This window comes from Ischnura elegans, chromosome 13, assembly GCF_921293095.1.
Source record: "Ischnura elegans chromosome 13, ioIscEleg1.1, whole genome shotgun sequence".
Classification (NCBI taxonomy): domain Eukaryota; kingdom Metazoa; phylum Arthropoda; class Insecta; order Odonata; family Coenagrionidae; genus Ischnura; species Ischnura elegans.
Genome location: NC_060258.1, coordinates 2,365,581 through 2,383,728, shown reverse-complemented (window position 1 = coordinate 2,383,728; position 18,148 = coordinate 2,365,581). Strand labels below are relative to the sequence as shown.

The 18,148-nt window shown below is 38.6% G+C and overlaps 1 protein-coding gene across 1 annotated transcript; it reads right to left on the bottom strand.

Moving 5' to 3' along the window:
• Positions 1-16,448: 16,448 nt before the first annotated feature.
• On the bottom strand, positions 16,449-17,858 carry LOC124170381 (zinc finger protein 271-like; the record flags this gene model as incomplete). The annotated part of the gene is made up of 1 exon (XM_046549104.1): positions 16,449-17,858. A coding segment is annotated over exon 1 (1,410 nt), but the record flags the coding sequence as incomplete, so codon positions are not given.
• Between the last annotated feature and the right edge of the window lie 290 nt (positions 17,859-18,148).

Here is an 18,148-nt window from a genome sequence, read left to right as displayed (position 1 = left end):
GAGATATGCTCGTCCTTTGGCTCAGGAAGAGGCCTTTATACCCGCAGACAGCGGGCTTATCTAATCTTTAGTGCCTTATAAAAAATGGAGTCGTAGGGATTGCCAATGATCGATGGTGCTACTGAACGCTCGGGCGAACATAAATTCGACTGAACTTAGTGGATAAGAATGATAGATATCACTTTTAACATTTTTTCTCCGGATTGGTTGTGATCTTTTGCGAGATTTTTGATATATGGGATCACGAGATGAAGATAAAGGAATCGAAGCTTCCCAATCACTCCATAGAAGGTGCAGCTTGGCAACTGAAAAATTGTAATTTGACTTTGAAAATTGATGACGTATTTTCGCCAGCACGCTGCGCTGTCACAGAAAAATGTATTCGCGTTGAATAATGTCCGCGTTTCGGCAGCAGCGCACAGGCGGTTGCGAATTGCTTGTCGTTTATGGGAAGCTTAGGTATGATGGAAGCAGGCATGCAGGAGTAGCTGAATTAGTAGTGATGATTGCCAATAGTTTCATCATTCAATATTACATTGAAGTTTTAATCATAAATAACTCGAATATTTTCTCAACATAAGACAAGTGTTAAGCTCTAAATTAGACCGAAATCACATAAGAATTGAATTGAATTACCATAACACACATCCGTCATCGGTATTACCAGCTGAACACAGTGTGAGAGCTCCTTGTTAGTGACTACGGTCTCTTAAATACCAATTTATATAATATAACTGTACCCTCATGATTGCGGAAGTTGAAGCAATTTGGGTAACTTGGCTGCGCCTAGTTGTTTTAGCAATGATGATCCCAAATAAATTTTTCTGATACCATTTCACGTTACTCATTTTCACTATCTGTACGTTATTTTCTATTTTTCATGTAGTTAGATTTAGGAGATAGAATGTAGCCATAATAATGCATAGGCAAGTGCCATCACTGATGATACATGATTTACTACTATAATCGACACTTCTAATTTTAACGCAATCAAAAGCAAGGAAGTAAATTTTGAGGAATGATGTGTCGCGAAAATATAAAAACAACATTCATATTGCGCGATTATCGAAATCATGAATCGACCTGTTCCCGGGCCAATGTTTAGAGAGCCGACGACTCTCGCAATTCATTTCTTTTCGCAATTCAGAGCTGTCAAGGGCAATATTTGCCGATGGGGCTAGAGCTGTCGTCGCGTCGACGCAACGCAATGCTGTGAAGGCACCCTAGTCACCTGTACAATGTACAGTGGACATGCATACTAATTATGGATGTCTAATTAGAGTTTTCCTATTGTGATCACTAACATTGCTGTAATCAATGCAAGAAATCATTTAAAAAATGCAAAATGCTTAAAAATGTCATTAATTCTTTCAGAAGAGTTAATTATTGATAAACAAAAGAAATGTTATATTTAAAAACACTGGTAACTCAATGACTTGACCATGGACTTACGCAAAGGTGGGGTTAGAATGTATATTTTAGTGACGTCAAATAACGCATAACCAAATTAAAACACAATGAATAGCCCAGTGACCAGGGCGGGCACATGTTGAGTTTTGTCTCAAATTTTATCCTAATCGTAAGACGGAAAAAGTTTTCCTCTCGCAGGCGCCGGCAGGAAAGTGCTATAGATGTTTTACTCAGTGGGTATTAAATCGAATGGCCATGCGAATGATTTAGGGAATGACCTTGCGAATTACCATCATTCACCGTCTGAAACTGAAATTCTCTGCATTCAAATGATTATTGGAATAAAATTTAGACCATGTTCATATTTGCTTGAATGATTTCCATGAATGATATGAGCGTGCGGAGTCCATCTTGCTACTGGCACCACCTTGGAATTTTATGATAATACATAATAAAATGGTCTCATTTGGTATGATTTTAATAACTACGGATACTTTAAAACATATAAAATTACCGAAGTCATGGCAACTTTTTTACCATAGCAATTGATATTTACTGTCCATTGTTTTGTTTTTGTACCTTAACATCTGAAGCTTTAACTGCGAAAATTACTAAATTCCGTCAAATATCCGTAAACACAAGATTAAAACAATTGAATAACTCTAGGCTGTATCCAAGTAAGTTAGCTCAAATATTTTTTTCTGAAAACTTGAAATGATATAATCTTATGATATTCATGCCATTCGATACCAGGAATGTAAACAGTAAAATTTTTACCATAGCAGGCAATTGCCGAAGAAGAGACAAATGCCATTCGTAGATGCCTTCTCCGCTCTTCTGAGGTTTTGATAAACACTCGGTGTCTCCTGTGACTGTTCGCTCGCCTCTAAGCCCTCCATTGTTAGCGGGAAGCCGTGCGAGTCGATCGCTCTTTCCCTACAACCGTTGCCTTCTCTTGTCTTGTGCGGCACCTTCATTTAAGTTTCCGATGCATTTGATGCGCTGTGACACCCTCATAAAATCAGGGATAGCCATCGTACTCATAGTTAACAAAATCAAGAAATGTTGATTACGATCTCTAAAATTCCTCCCCGTTATATACCGCGCGGAGTGCAAAATGAAACTTTACAAACAGCCCTTCCACGGAAGTGATTGCACAACAGAGAGCAGTAAAATGGGCACAAGTGATGTCAGTTAATGAAGTTTTTTACATTTATTATAGAGCAATATTTTATCTCTTTTCTTATTAAATGCAACTTAATTTTTCGTTTGAGTGAATATGTTTTCTTCGAAATTCATTCTCAGTTGCGGCTAGTATCGTTTCTTTCAAAGAATTTATTAAATTCAAACTGAATAATCAGAGATAAGTCGAACAATAAATACTTAAAGTTCATTCCAAAATAATATTGCCATACAATCTGTGAAAGGTGAAAAAAATTAAGGGAGATTAACTCTTGTTCCAAGAAAAACTGCTTTTTCTGGATGTTTTACAACTCGATATTTCACGAATGCGTACGTGACCGAAGACACGATCGTTAAGAAGTAAAATGTTGTTTTTTTTCGTTATCACCAAATCACTCAATGTTATCTCTCTGATCCATTTCAATTTCTTCGCACGTTCGGTGGGAGAAAAGAGTAAGTGGTCACGCACACAGAATTCTGTCTAGAAAAAGCGATCGCTAATTTCCGAGAAAGATCAAAAGAGGTTGGAGTGGGAGATAAGAGGTTGACAGCAGGAGAATACAAATAAGATAAGAAATAAACACGATGGGGATAAGCAGAGCGACGGCGCAATCCTGAAAGATTGAATCCTGTGAAAGGGGGTCTCCAAGGCAGTGGCCTGGCGAGAGGGGAGGTCCGGGGGGTCCGGACACCCCCCCTAAAATATGGGAACACAATTACTCACATCCATCAAAGAAAACAAAATATTGAAAATTCAATAATTTTGAAAAGATTTCTTTGAAAAAATGAAGTTATTTTCAAAAATAAAAATTAGTTGAAACTATTCTGTTTAGTAGCCTGTTTAAAAAAATCCTGTTTTGGATGCCCCAGAACGAAATAACTGACTACCCTACATTTCCAAGGTAATGTTTATGACTCAGTTGTCGGATGGTCATGGACATTTATAGGGGTGAAAGATGAGAAGACAGTGCGTAGGAAATCCCGGCGCTGCTGCGATGAAGGCTGCTAGCAGGTGGCAGAGTAACCAGCTTGCAGAAAGCGCTTGGCTTATTTTATTAGGATTACTAATACCTTATCAAACGAAGAAACCATAGGAAATTTTAATGGGTGAATACTATGAGATGTTTCCCTGAGCTCTTTGCCTCATGTATGGTTTGGTAATCTCAAACTATGAAAAACCATTATCTGGTCGTTTAGATTCTAGGTCCCTGTGACGTCACGTGGAGTGGTATCGCATGGGCGCCAATCTGGCTTTTTCCAAACGAAGTTAAAACTGACCATTAACATACGTATAAACTGGGATTTCTAAAACCAAATAATATGAATGTTATGAATACACAAATTGTGGGTAAGGAATAGCAATTAATGCCTTTTGTTTTCTTTGATGAAGGAAACTCTCCTATTCTGACACTATTACTATCAATTATCCTCAATATTTTTTCCCTGTTATATCATATTACGCATTCAGAGTATTGAATATTCACAAAGGTAATCGAAAAAATGAGAATATGCGGGAGAATGCATTGTCTTATTGCCTAGTTCACAATAGGGTCGTTTTCTATTTTGCTTTTAGTGTCTAAATCGAAAGATTATTACTCCTGGAGTACGCAATTCAAGCTTTTAGATTTTTAAATCAAGATATTTTTTGCGGTAAAGCAAATGCGAAATTTTCAAGCGCGCGAAAACGTGACGGGTAATTATGAATGCTGGGAAAACCCCGTGTGACGTCGTTCAGGTTCCCGCTGTTACTGTGTTAGGTGACATTGAGGCGAGGGTATGTGCGCTGCTGCTATGAAGGCTGCTAGCAGGTGGCAGAGTACCCTGATAGCAGGAATCATTTGGCCTTAATAAGGATTATTATTACCCTATCAAGCGAAGGAAACTTTCCGACCTTAGGAAATTTTAATAAGTGATTATAAAGAGATTTTTCCCTGAGCTCTGTGCCTCATGCGTGCACCGGTAGAGACGATGTAGAACTCCTATTTACTCGTATAGAAAGTAGATCCCTGTGACGTCAAATGCAGTGGAATCGCATGGACGCAAAACTGGCCTTTTTTCTAATGAGGTTAAAATTGACCATTAACATTCGTATAAACTGGGATTTCTAAAACCAAATAATTTGTACATTATGAATACACCAGTGGTGGGAAAGGAATCGCAATCAATGCCTTTCGTTTTCTTTAGAAAAGGAAAATGAAGGAAACTACCCTATTCTGACACTATTGCCATCAACCATCCTCATTAGTTTTTCCATGTTATAACATATTAAGCATTCAGAGTATTGGATATTTACAAGGGGATTCGAAAAATGAGAATATGTTGGAGAATGTATTGTCTCGTTGCGTAGTTCACATTTGCCGCACTCGACTTGACTCGATACTAGTGATGGGCGAGAGTCTCGTCTCGGCGGTCGAGACGGGAATTTCATTTCTCAGCATTGTCGGGACGAGACTCCCTCGGCGCGGCGAAAGTCTCGCCTGGCAGTCGAGAGTCTTGACGAGACTCGTCCCGACAACGCCGAGACATGGAATTCGCGTCTCGAGACTCGTCTCGGTGGTCTCGAGAGTCTCGCACACTCCTACTCGATACTCGAACCGAGATCAAAAAGTTCTCCTCGCACATCCCCAACACCTTCGTCTGATTTAAGTGAAATTTCAATTGCCAAAATGGTATGAAATATATTTCCTGACATTTAAAATTTTCCCGAACTCCCTGTTTACAAGGGGGGTCACTTCCCATTCCCCCGTAGCATATCCCTTGCTACGTCACTGTACTTACTGCAAAGGCCGCTTTATGAATGTGATGGAAAAATATTCTTTGCTTGTGGTAGCACTAAAGAAGATAGGATCGGAAGAGAAAATCATTGGAAATACATTTTAAATCGAGGTTAATTTCTTAGATATTTCTCAATTATTTTCATTATTATTGGGAATAGCTATTTTGCCGACATTTTTAAAAAAAATAGACAAAATATGTTTTTAAAGTACTAATTGTTGTGCATTGGGAAAAAAGGGTCCCAATGAAATTTATTACGCCACCATCGCTCAAGTGAAAAATGTATTTATAGAACTATTTGTCGTTAAACATGTTTCGACGGGAAAAATTTGAACAAGACAAACTATCTATATTTTATCTCCGTCCGAATAAGTGACTGATATACTGGTGTCTATTCTCACGAGCTCGTATCATGACGGCCGTTACTTTTTTGTAAACTATGCTGAACTGTATAAGGCGATGCATGTTGGGATCGTTCCGTGAGTTCCTATTAACATTTCTTCGCGGCATGAAAACAGCAAACGGAATTGCTTTCAAAATACCCTACGCAATTCAAAAAAGTTGTATTCAGAGAGAAAAAGACAGCCAATTTGCAGATTGGATGGGAAACTCAGAAGAATACAGTTGAGTTGGAGGACATAATATCTACATACATTGGAGTGAAGTGCTCATCTTCAGTACATATTATTTGCATTGAAAAGGTTTCGAATCGTTTCTTTGAAATGCTATTGACTGCAGACATTGAAATGCATTTTCATTCAGATTGAATGAAGAAAAGTAGGTCGAATTGTCGCGGAATTGCAGGGGCTGAAATTTCTGGGAAAATAAATTCATACAGAGGTAACGTACACTGAAAACAGAAAGTGGTTAGATAATAGCAGAAGAGTAATGAGACTGTTGTATGAGTAAAAATAATGTGTCTTCGATTTGATGTGAATATTTAAATAAAGCAAAGATTACAAAAAGACAAAAAGCATCAATATTTATCTCCCAATTATTATTGTATTTGTAACTATCCATTTAATAATTTAGTATAATATTTGTGTAACTTTTCAATTAAACGCGCTAAATGTTTACTTGATAACCGTATTTGAATATTGTGCCTCACGGCTGTGACGTTTCAAATAACTCCTTATCAGGAAATTCGAAGGAAATTCAATTTTTTTACGCATAACTCCGACAAAATATCATTTGATTGTCATCATTGACAGTGGCAATAGCTAATCGCACAATTTTTAATAAATGACTAATGAATATGAATTAAAATGAAAAAGCATGTCTGAATACGTATTTTTCGGTTTATTTTTTTCGAATGATATTTAAAAAAAACGTTAAGACTCATTTGGTTCTTTGAAAGACACGATTTTTTACACTTTCCTGCTGTGGGGTAATGAAGCGATTGGTCAATAACCAGCGTTGCAACATATAGCGGTAGCTTTCAGAATTCTTCAGGTTCAGACATGATAAAAAGCTATAAATTCATCTTAAAAAAAGCTTACCGTAAAAAGCTCATAAGAAGTCGTTGAGGATGATATTCTAGCCCATCTTCAAAATTCTTATCGCACTGCAACTATTTCAACTCTCGTGGCTAAACTCAGCGTCTAAAGATAAATGGAGAAGCATTGAGTTCGTGAATCTCTCTCTATTTGCGATATCTTATCTGCGCTTCACATTGCCTCTGCCTTCACCTGTTTTTGTAATTTCGGAGGAAATGACTCCCAACATTATCCATCGCAAACGCCGCTTTGGAGAAACGATGGAAAAAAATATCCTTCGCAAATTGACGCACCGAGCTACATGGGTTCACTTTTGGGTAATATGAGATATATATTTACAAATCGCGTACATTTAATTGAACATTATTTCCTGTGATTTTTCATTCATCTTCAGAGATTATAGTTGCACTGATAACTGAAGAAATCAAACCCATTTAACATTTGAGACGGAGATTTTAGCATTAACATTCAAAGATTTTAATAAAATTTGTATTTCAATATTTCATTGGATGCGGCGATACAATCTTTGTAGTAGATCGCTTTTACTATGGAAATATTTAAATGCCATTTTATCAGTTTACTCATATTTTATAGAATTGCAATGAGAATGAAAGTGAATCAAAAGAGTTTTCCCTACAAAATTAATTGAACGACTTACTTTACTTACTTCTTTCAAACTTAGTGGTTCGTTTGACATATATTCAGTAATTTATTGTCATTTTAACGTGTTTTAGCACAGATATTCGTGTATAACATCGCGAGTTATGGAAATTAAATGTCATGGATGTACAATTACACCGATTGCATACATGTAGCTCTCGATTTAAATTTACTATTGATGGTGGATTTTATTTATGACACGGGTTGTCAAGGATATGGAGAAAATAAGAACAATCTTAGTTAATTTTTAGTTTATTTCTATACGGGAGTCTTAGTAGTTACCATTTGTTGTACCTTCTTTTTTGAATTCCATAGATGTTTAAACTACGAGTAATATATTTATGCCCCGATTAATTCATAGAATTTGGTAAACAAAGAGTAAATGAATGAATGAATACGCTATTACATGCCTTGGGACGGAGTGAATGTTTAAAGGATAAGGAATGATGGAAAGAACGCAAAAGATGGCAATATGATAAGATGAGGTACGACGTGCAGGACATGGTGGGTTAGGAATTGCAGCCTCAAAATGTAATAACAATGAGACCGAAGGTATGGATCTAGCGAGTGCTTAAAATAGAAGGGATGATGAAAAAAGTGCTAATAATTGATATATGTTGTAATGAATATGAAGTCCAGGACATGGTGGGTTAGGAATTGCAGATTCTAAATATAACAACAAGGAGACCGAATGTATGCATGTATAATGTGCTTAAAATAGAAGGAATGATGAATATAGTGCTAATGATTGAGATATGTTGTAATGAGGTATGAAGTGCAGGACATGGTGGGTTAGGAATTGCAGCATCTAAATATAATAACAAGGAGACCGAAGGTATGGATGTAGCGAGTGCTTTAAATAGAAGGAATGATGAAAACAGTGCTAATGATTGATACATGTTGTGACGAGGTATGAAGTGCAGGACATGGTGTGTTAAGAATTGCAGCTTCTAAATATAATAACAAGGGGACCGAAGGTATGGATGTAGCGAGTGCTTAAAAGATAAGGAATGATGAAAAAAGTGCTAATGATTGAGATATGTTATATTAAGGTATGAAGTGCAGGACATGGTGGGTTAGGAATGCAGCATCAAAATATAAAAACAAGGAGACCAAAGGTATGGATGTAGCGAGTGCTTAAACTAGAATGAATGATGAAAATAGTGCTAATGGTTGATACATGTTGTAATGAGGTATGAAGTGCAGGACAAGGTGGGTTAGGAATTGCAGCTTATAAATATATTTAACTAGGAGACCGAAGATATGTATGTAGCGAGTGCTTAAAATAGAAGGCATGATGAAAACAGTGCTAATGATTGATATATTTTGCAATGAGGTATGAAGTGCAGAACACGGTGGGTTAGGAATTTTAGCTTCTAAATATAATAACAACGATATCGAAGGTATTGATGTGGCGAGTGCTTAGAGTTGAAGGGATGATGAAAACAGGTTAGTGATTGATATATGTTGTGATGAGGTATGAAGTGCAGGACATGGTGGGTTAGGAATTGCAGCTCCTAAATATAATAACAAGGAGACCGAAGGTATGGATGTAGCGAATGCTTTAACAAGAATGTATGATGAAAATAGTGATAATGATTGATACATATTTTAATGAGGTATGAAAAGCAGCACATGGTGGGTTATGTATTGCAGTTTCTAAATATAATATCCAGGATACCGAAGGTATGGATGTAGCGAGTGCTTAAAATATAAGGGATAACGAAAATAGATCTAATGATTGAGATATGTTGAAATGAGGTATGAAGTGCAGGACATGGTGTGTAAGGAATTGCAGCTGCTAAGTATATTAACATGGGGACCAAATATATGGATAAGCGACTGCTTAAAATAGAAGGAATGATGAAAACAGTGCTAATGATTGATATATTTTCTAATGAGGTATAAAGTGCAGGACATGGTGGGTAAAGAATTGCAGCTACGAAATACAATAACAAGGAGACCGAAGGTATGGATGTAGATTAAGGTTAAAAATGTGAATACGGCTTTTCATGGTGATGGATAATGGTTTAAGCCTATGTTGATTTACGATACTTATCATTGTGCTCAAGTTAAAGGAAGTAAGTGAATCAATAAGATAACCTCGCTATTGGGGTGCGGTCCAACGAACGCTACATTATCTAGAGACGGAATTGCTCCGGAGCACAGGTCCATAAGCACTAAGTTCGCTGCGAGAATTTTTCCTTGGACCGGTCATGAGCGACGTCAAAATGTCGGAAATGAACAAGGGCGGTCTAGCTGGGATTATAAGATGGAAGTCATGGTTTTAAATGCGAATTGAGGCAATTATAGTCATTGGATATTAATGATTGTTTTCGAGTATCAATTGAATGAGTTTTATTTTCCAACATCTAGGTTCCACAAAGTAAAGCAAGACGCTTTAAACTGTATTTTTCACACCTACCCCTGCATATTCCTTCCAAATAAAACACATTACCCTAGTAAAGTAAAAAGTAGGGCTGTAGCACTTCGTAGCGAATAACGGATTGCTTGGGAGCTCGTTGGTGGTGCTCCAAAGCATTGGTAGCGTTCTATGGACCGCACCCTGGGAATGGGAAAAAATTTTCAAATAAACAAATTCATCCAATATTGTAAATTTATAACGTAGGATATGCTTAAAACCTCAATTTCTGGAATCCGTATTTATGAATTAGTTTCATATGTAAACAGAAGTTACAATTGATATATTTCTTGAAACAGCGCCAATAAAACTTCCAATTCTTTCATCACCTCGGACGATCTTGATTAGTTGTCGAAAACTATGCACTTATGATTATCAGAACAGATTTGCCACGACCGCATCTTTTATCAGTCATAAAAATCTTGAATGGTCAAATTTAGGTAAAATATTTGTCGTGATTAACACAACCACAACCTTTACTAGTTCTAACAATGTTGAACATTTCAAGAAAACCAATTATAATAGCGGCATATTCAGTTGAAAATTGTTGTCAATTGATTTGGCAGATTTTTTCCAATAAGTCTGTGAGGCAATTAAAGTTGCAATGGGTTTTGCGTAGCAATTGCCTAGCCATCTTCATATTGGATGATATTGATTTGTCTTACCTTAAAAACAATCTTAAGAAGACGCGTGCAGGGTGTAAAAACTTTTGTGCATGCAGTCAATGTGCACCGGAGCTACTTCAGGCTTTCACGACATCATTGGTAACCAGTGGGCCCGTTTCTCTAACTCCGCCGGAGTTCCCTCGGGGCTAATCATCACATATGTTCATTGCGGAAATAGTAACAGATAGAGAACAAACTCAAGAGGGGCGCAAATGATATTTTTAGTTTTGGATACTTTTATCGTAATAAAGAACAAGTTACACGCAAAATTTATGAGTTTATTTAAACTCATTATACGATTACCCTACACAATGCTATCTTATGATATAAAAAAGTTACAATTGTGGTTATGCAATGTTCGGCTATGCGGGAGGCCCCGCTAGAGGGGGCAAGCGCCCCCTTTCCCCCAAAATGTAACTGCCACTGTACGGAACTAAGTGTCTATGGTCTCTGAAGTCTATATGGAATTTAGGGATAGAAATTATGGAGTTCTTGAGTCACATAATTTGCTATGTGGCTTACTTACTCAGTGTCACGTCTATATTCACCGATTCTGATAAACCTAATTAGGCCTTAAGGCTATATCTGATATTACGTGCATCACCCAAGTCCTCACCAATATTGTCAATCCGCCTCTACCTCAACTGATGCTGGAATGTATTTGGTATAGTAATGTCTTACATCAGCGATTGCTTGAGATGTTATCTTATCAGCATTAAGAGTACTATATTCTTCCAAGTCATTATCCATCACTTTCCTTACTTCCCCTGCATCGAAAACCGAATTGGGACAGAATTCGTAGTCCTTTATTTTAACGCTGTCTTTTTTGAATTTTTTTCTCTGATACATGTTTTTAACCCAGAGAAATTCAGGAAATAACGTGTTCTTAAATCCTACTTGAGTTTAAAAATGCATAACTTATATTTTTTATCTGTGCAAATGATAGTTTTTGTAAAGATCCATTTTTGCTAACAATAAATGTAACCGTTAAACAAATCAACACATTAAAAACTAATCAGAACATTTCTATCCTCGTTACGTAAAATTTGAAGGTAGAACGAATGAGAGAGCGCAAGAAAAGGGCGAATGGTCAATTGACCGCTGGAGGTCATTATAGGTATGCAGCTTGCCCCGGTCATACTAATGCTAACACGTGGTTTTACTTGCAGTCAAACTGCCTCTATTGTAGCAACCAAGTCAAGTTGGATGGCGCACCAATGCGAAATAGCAGAATGTCCCGACTAAGGACCGCTTCACACATCCCTTGGGTGCAGCAGGTGTTCGAGTAACGGGTCTCCTGCCACTTCGGATCGGAAGAAAGAAAAGTCAATGGTGGGTTTTCCCAATAGTAGTGCAAGCAGCCTGTCGTCTTTACATCAAAAGATTACCAAAACGCTACTGAAGTCGTGCATGCATGCGATGAAAGAAAATATTATCCTCCTCCTCTCCCTGCGTCAGAAATGCGCTTAACATCGATCAACACAATTACTTAATCGTTACATTTAGTAAGTTTGGATAGTGATAAAATATAAAATAATACATAAAATGTTTAACTTCTTTTTTTAAGCGATAGAACGATAAACGGCTGCTGAACAGTTGGAAGAGAAAAAAAATTCCCCAAGGCCGTACTCTTTGGTGGGCAAAGTATGAGGTTGGGAAGTATGTTTGTGTGAATGAGACCTTCGCGGTCATTTATTCCTTAGAGAACTGCAACCTGGTGAGTGTGTGTGCTGCGCGATTGTTTAGTTTCACAGTATTTTAGCTTGATATCCGTGTTTTACCCCCCCTGTCAGCCTTTTCACTTCCCAACCCACTCCCCTCCCCACTATGCCCACCAAAGAGTACGGCTTTGGGGAATTTGTTCCCCTTCAATTTTAATTCTTACTTTTTTAATCCTTTTCAACGAAATATAGGAAGACACATTTGACCGCACGACTACACTCCGTTGATGCTCGCGCGTTGACGCTCGTGCGTACGGTGGATACGCACGAAAATTGCTGTCATTCGGTTACTTGCAAAATCTTGCAGCTGCTTTTTTTAACTTATGTCTTTTTAATATTGTACTTTCTTGTCACCAAATCGAAGCGCAAACCGACGTCACTTTTTTATAACTCAACCTTTATGCAATTTTTTTCGAAAACATTTTACTCCCTTTCACTCACTCCTGCAGCAGTCATCAACATCGCTAAAAAGTTGATATCTAGAATTTATGATAGTATATTGTCTATATGAGTATAGTGCGAAGTTGTTTTGTCCAAAATCAATGGCAGAGTAAGGTAAAAAATTATATCTAAAACACATATTTCGAACAAAAAAAAAACAGAATAAGCACGTTTCCGTTAAAATAGCGCAAAAGTGACGCAATATATCTAAGTTAAATTTCTGTCATAAAAAATAAGCATGAAGTGTGGTGCTCCAGACATATTGCAACATAACTCTCATCATAAAAGAGGGTTCCAAAAAAGTCAAAAAATTGTAATTTTATCTACATTTTTCCGGATCCGCACCACTGTGCGACGCTCTCTCGCACCATTTGGATTTCCCGTCGTGTTTTGCGGTCCTCTCCCTTCTAATCCCTGTTGAGCCCCACCTACCGCGTCGTTACCCTGTGTAAATTCCCGACCCTTCCTTTACCACCGACTCTCACTAAGCCCTCAATGGGACACCTTAACTCTCTAACCTATTCACGCTCTCCCATTTTTTCTTTTCCAAATTTATTACGTTTTTGCCTGCCCTTTAATGACCTCGCCCTCTATAACGACCTATCCGCCCTCTCCTATTCAGGAATATTAATATTTTTTCAATGAAACCTGTCCACGGATAATATTAAATTGCTTTCTTTAATTGTGCCCCTTTAAATTTTACGATGTGACTCAGTACCACGTCTTCCGACAAAATACCATTGGCGATATTAAATCTCAATTTTGCCTATTTTCCAGTACCGCATTGAGGGAGGCTGCAGTACTTTGCCAAACGAATCATTATGGTCGCAAATTATTGGACGCATGCTGCATATGAAAACCCTACCAACCTCCATTCGATATTTGAGCATATCTCTTCCACAAATTCGTCATAATCCGTGGTGGTTGAGTGAATATTTTCCTAACGCTATTAACTTGAAAGTCTATTCGTATAGTTTATGAATATATATTTATAGCACCCAAGGCCCCCTGAAAATTCCCTCCCTCTTCTGACAGGTATTCAGACTACGATCTTTGACGTCCAAGTGACCGTTTCAACACTTGTTCACAGCTGTATGCTGTGAAACTGTTTAAGTGATAATGGGGAAAGCTAAGCAGAAGAGAAGATCGATGGACTCGCGGAGGACGCAGCTCGCCACGCGTAAAAGAACCCCCTTATAGGACCCTGCCGCAAGGTCCCGATTCCGCATGCTGGCAGGAGAGAGACTATTTGACTATTCTCTCGCTCCGAGGTGAAGATCGTCTTTCCTCGGCCGGAGGCGATGAAGACGGACGAAGAGTTAGGAAGAGGGGAGGCAGGGAAGGAAGGGAGAGAAGAGAAAGAACTAGAACGACCTTGAAGGATGGATCTCTCGCCTCTTGCTCGCAACTCCGAGGCCATTTATCGGCTCTTTCAGAATTAAAACAGTCAATACGATTCCCTCCTATGACGTTAGCCCTCTAGTATACTTACTATATACTTAAGATCTCTCTTAATCAATCGTACATTATCATTAACTTGACATTTTCATAAATATTACATAGAAGCACTACATGAACTAACATCTATCAGACAAACAAACATTACTTTATCATACAATTAGAATTAATGCCACATAGAGAATTATTCTTGAGCCTAAGTGCCTCAAACTTCTATCAAAAGTGTTGAAATGAATGGCTTTTATATACATGTAGCGTTACGTCGTTAAATCTTGGAGATTGTCCACGTAAGCCCAGATATAGGGAACTCCAGTCGTCGGTCGCAAGCTGGTTCAGGAAAAGACTCCACAAACTAGAATTCAGCACTCACGAAACAATTGTCAAAATATTTAAGAGTTATTTTCAATCAATATCTATCGAAAGTAGAAGTATTCAAAATCAGAATAATTACAGAGAACATCAATGACAACTAATGATCCCATAGGAAACATTGTTAAACTAAGTACCAGCTGTATATTTTTTCTAAAATCACCCTTGTCAGTCACGCCATCCATCCACAACGAGCGCCCGAGCAAAAGAGAGGTCTTGCATACTCCACGACCTGTCAGGGTGGAGGGGAGGGATTTTGCAAAGGAGTGGAGGGGTAAAAAGGGCAATGTTCAGTCAGCTCCGTATCTGACCCTGTTGACTAGCAGCTCCGCCAAGCATTAGTCACCCTACCCGGAGTAGAAGGGGGAACAGCGTGCATGCCGGAATTTTCTCCTCAATCTTCTGGGTTGGAGACATCACTCGATTCAGAGGGAAATTCATTGGAAAACATGGAGGGGAGAGAGATAGTGGGGTGAGGTGTTGGAGAGAGAGTAGTGATAGGACTATGGTAATACTTCTCACTCCACACTCCATATTGGTGCCTCAGCACCCATTTCCCTTTAATTGCCAAGGAGTAGGTATTCCTCCGCAGTAGTCCTATGTAAGTCTTTCTCTCCACGTATGGCTGGATTCGGGGCTGGTTTTCCGGGTGCTGGGTTTCCGGAGGCAGGATTTTCCGGAGGCCGGATTTTTAGGAGACAAGAGTTTCCGATACTTCGAGTCTCCAAGCCTTTGATTCGAAGGGCCTTTGCGCGAAAATTCTTTGCGCGAAAAACCTTAGCGCGAAAAGTCCTTAGCGGGAGAAGTTCTGCGGATAAGTTCGGAGGAAGTTCGGAGAAATTTCTGGGGGGGGGGCGGGGACACCAGATATTTAGGGGAGGGGTACAATGAAAAAAAGCCACATAAATTTAAACACTTTACTACCATTAAAAATAGCAGTTAAAGAAAATTTAATAATTTATTGATCCTTGACAATATAGTAGAGTAAATTTGCTCGAACATTAAGAAATTAGGTCACAGACTTAATTCAATATTGTTGTATTACATGAACTATATGAGGCAATTCTCCGATTTCAAACATGCAGATATGGTAGTAATGAGAATTATTTATGTTGATGACTAATGAACACTAATTAATTAGACTACTAAGACCTAACACTGTTTTAAATGATAGAAAACATGAATCAATTGAGAGAAAGTCTATTCACAATCAATGCAACAATAAGGCTTCTTTCCTATGTACACGCAAGTGTAAGACAAGGTTTCGTTTGGTAGCATAAGACTTTTCACATTCATTGCATGAATAGCATTTCTCATCCGCATGAGTCTGCAAATGACGGACAAGGTTGCTCCTAAAAGGGAAAGACTTTTCACATTCACCGCAGGAATAAGGTTTCTCCTTTGTATGAATCCTCATGTGACAGACAAGGTTGCTCCTTACAGGGATAGACTTTTCACATTCATTGCATTAATATGGTTTCTCCTTTGCATGAGTCCGAATGTGATGGACAAGGATACTCTTTCGAGAGAAAGACTTTTCACATTCACCGCAGGAATAAGGCTTCTCCTTCGTATGAGTCCGAATGTGACGGCCAAGGTCAATCTTTTGAGAGAAAGACTTTTTGCATTCACCGCAGGAATAAGGCTTTTCCTTCGTATGAGTCAGTATGTGACGGACAAGGTGACTCTTTCGAGAGAAAGACTTTTCACATTCACCGCAAGAATAAGGTTTCTCCTTTGTATGAGTCCGAATGTGACGGCCAAGGTCAATCTTTTGAGAGAAAGACTTTTCACATTCACCGCAGGAATAAGATTTCTCCTTCGTATGAGTCCGAATGTGACGGAGAAGGTTGCTCCTATCAGAGAAAGACTTTTCACATTCACCGCAGGAATAAGGCTTCTCCTTCGTATGAGTCCGAATGTGAAGGAAAAGGTTTCTCTTTCGAGAGAAAGACTTTTCACATTCACCGCAGGCATAAGGTTTCTCCTTCGTATGAGTCCGAATGTGACGGACAAGGACACTCTTTTGGGAGAAAGACTTTTCACATTCACCGCAGGAATAAGGTGTCTCCTTCGTATGAGTCCGAATGTGACGGCCAAGGTCACTCTTTTGGGAGATAGACTTTTCACATTCACCGCAGGCATAAGGTGTCTCCTTCGTATGAGTCCGAATGTGACGGACAAGGACACTCTTTTGGGAGAAAGACTTTTCACATTCACCGCAGGAATAAGGTGTCTCCTTCGTATGAGTCCGAATGTGACGGACAAGGTCACTCTTTTGGGAGAAAGACTTTTCACATTCACCGCAGGCATAAGGTGTCTCCTTCGTATGAGTCCGAATGTGACGGACAAGGACACTCTTTTGGGAGAAAGACTTTTCACATTCACCGCAGGAATAAGGTGTCTTCTTCGTATGAGTCCGAATGTGACGGACAAGGTTACTCTTTTGGGAGAATGACTTTTCACATTCACCGCAGGCATAAGGCTTCTCCTTCGTATGAGTCCGAATGTGAAGGACAAGGCTACCCTTTAGAGAGAAAGACTTTTCACATTCATCGCAGGAATAAGGTGTCTCCTTCGTATGAGTCCGAATGTGACGGACAAGGACACTCTTTTGGGAGAAAGACTTTTCACATTCACAGCAGGTATAAGGGTACTCCTTCGTATGAGTCCGAATGTGAAGGACAAGGTGACTCTTTTGAGAGAAAGACTTCTCACATTCATTGCAGGAATAAGGTTTCTTTGCTCTATGTGGACTATCTGTGCATGATTTCCCATCTACAATGAAGCTTCTCCTCATTTCCCTCACGTTTTTCTCCTCCCTTGTTCCTCCAAAGTTTGCCTTAAAAAGCCCATTTACGTTTTGTCTCATCCCTTGTCTGTTACATATCAGCTTATTTAAACTCTTGGAGGTGGACCGATAAGAACTATTTGTTTCCCCTCCTGAAACAAGAGTTTTGAGGGTCAAATCTTTCCCAATTGTCAAATTAGCATCAATATCGAAATTGCCAGAATCAAAATGAATTTTGAGGTGCTTGATGAGATCATTCTTGGCATTGAATGCATCTCCACAGTCGGAGCAAGGATATGAATTGTCATTTGATTTGGCACGCTTCCCAGGATTGTTTATCATGCTAGTACTCCTCTCTTTGTTTTCTCGCATGACTGCCTCATGGCAACTCTTTCTACTGTCAGTGACCCTGAAAAAATTTATGCTGTCTGGATTCTCACAACTACTTGCTTCCCCAGGAACAGTCATTGTTGCTCTATTTCCTCTGATTTTAGACACTTGCTTAGATTTCGAATGAAGCTGTACATCACCAGGAATTGAGCATGAAGTTATTTTGTCAGCAAGCAGGGTACCACATTTTTCAATGTCTTTATCCATCACCTTCCTTTCTTTCTTTGAATTTGATGCTGTAATTTTTGGTTCAAGGAGAGCAAACAAAGCTGAGGCTCTTTCAGAAGCTGGGAGATCTAGAAAAGAAATTCACATTTAAAATAAGTAATGTTAGTCATGTAATATATGATTCGTTGACCTAATGTATA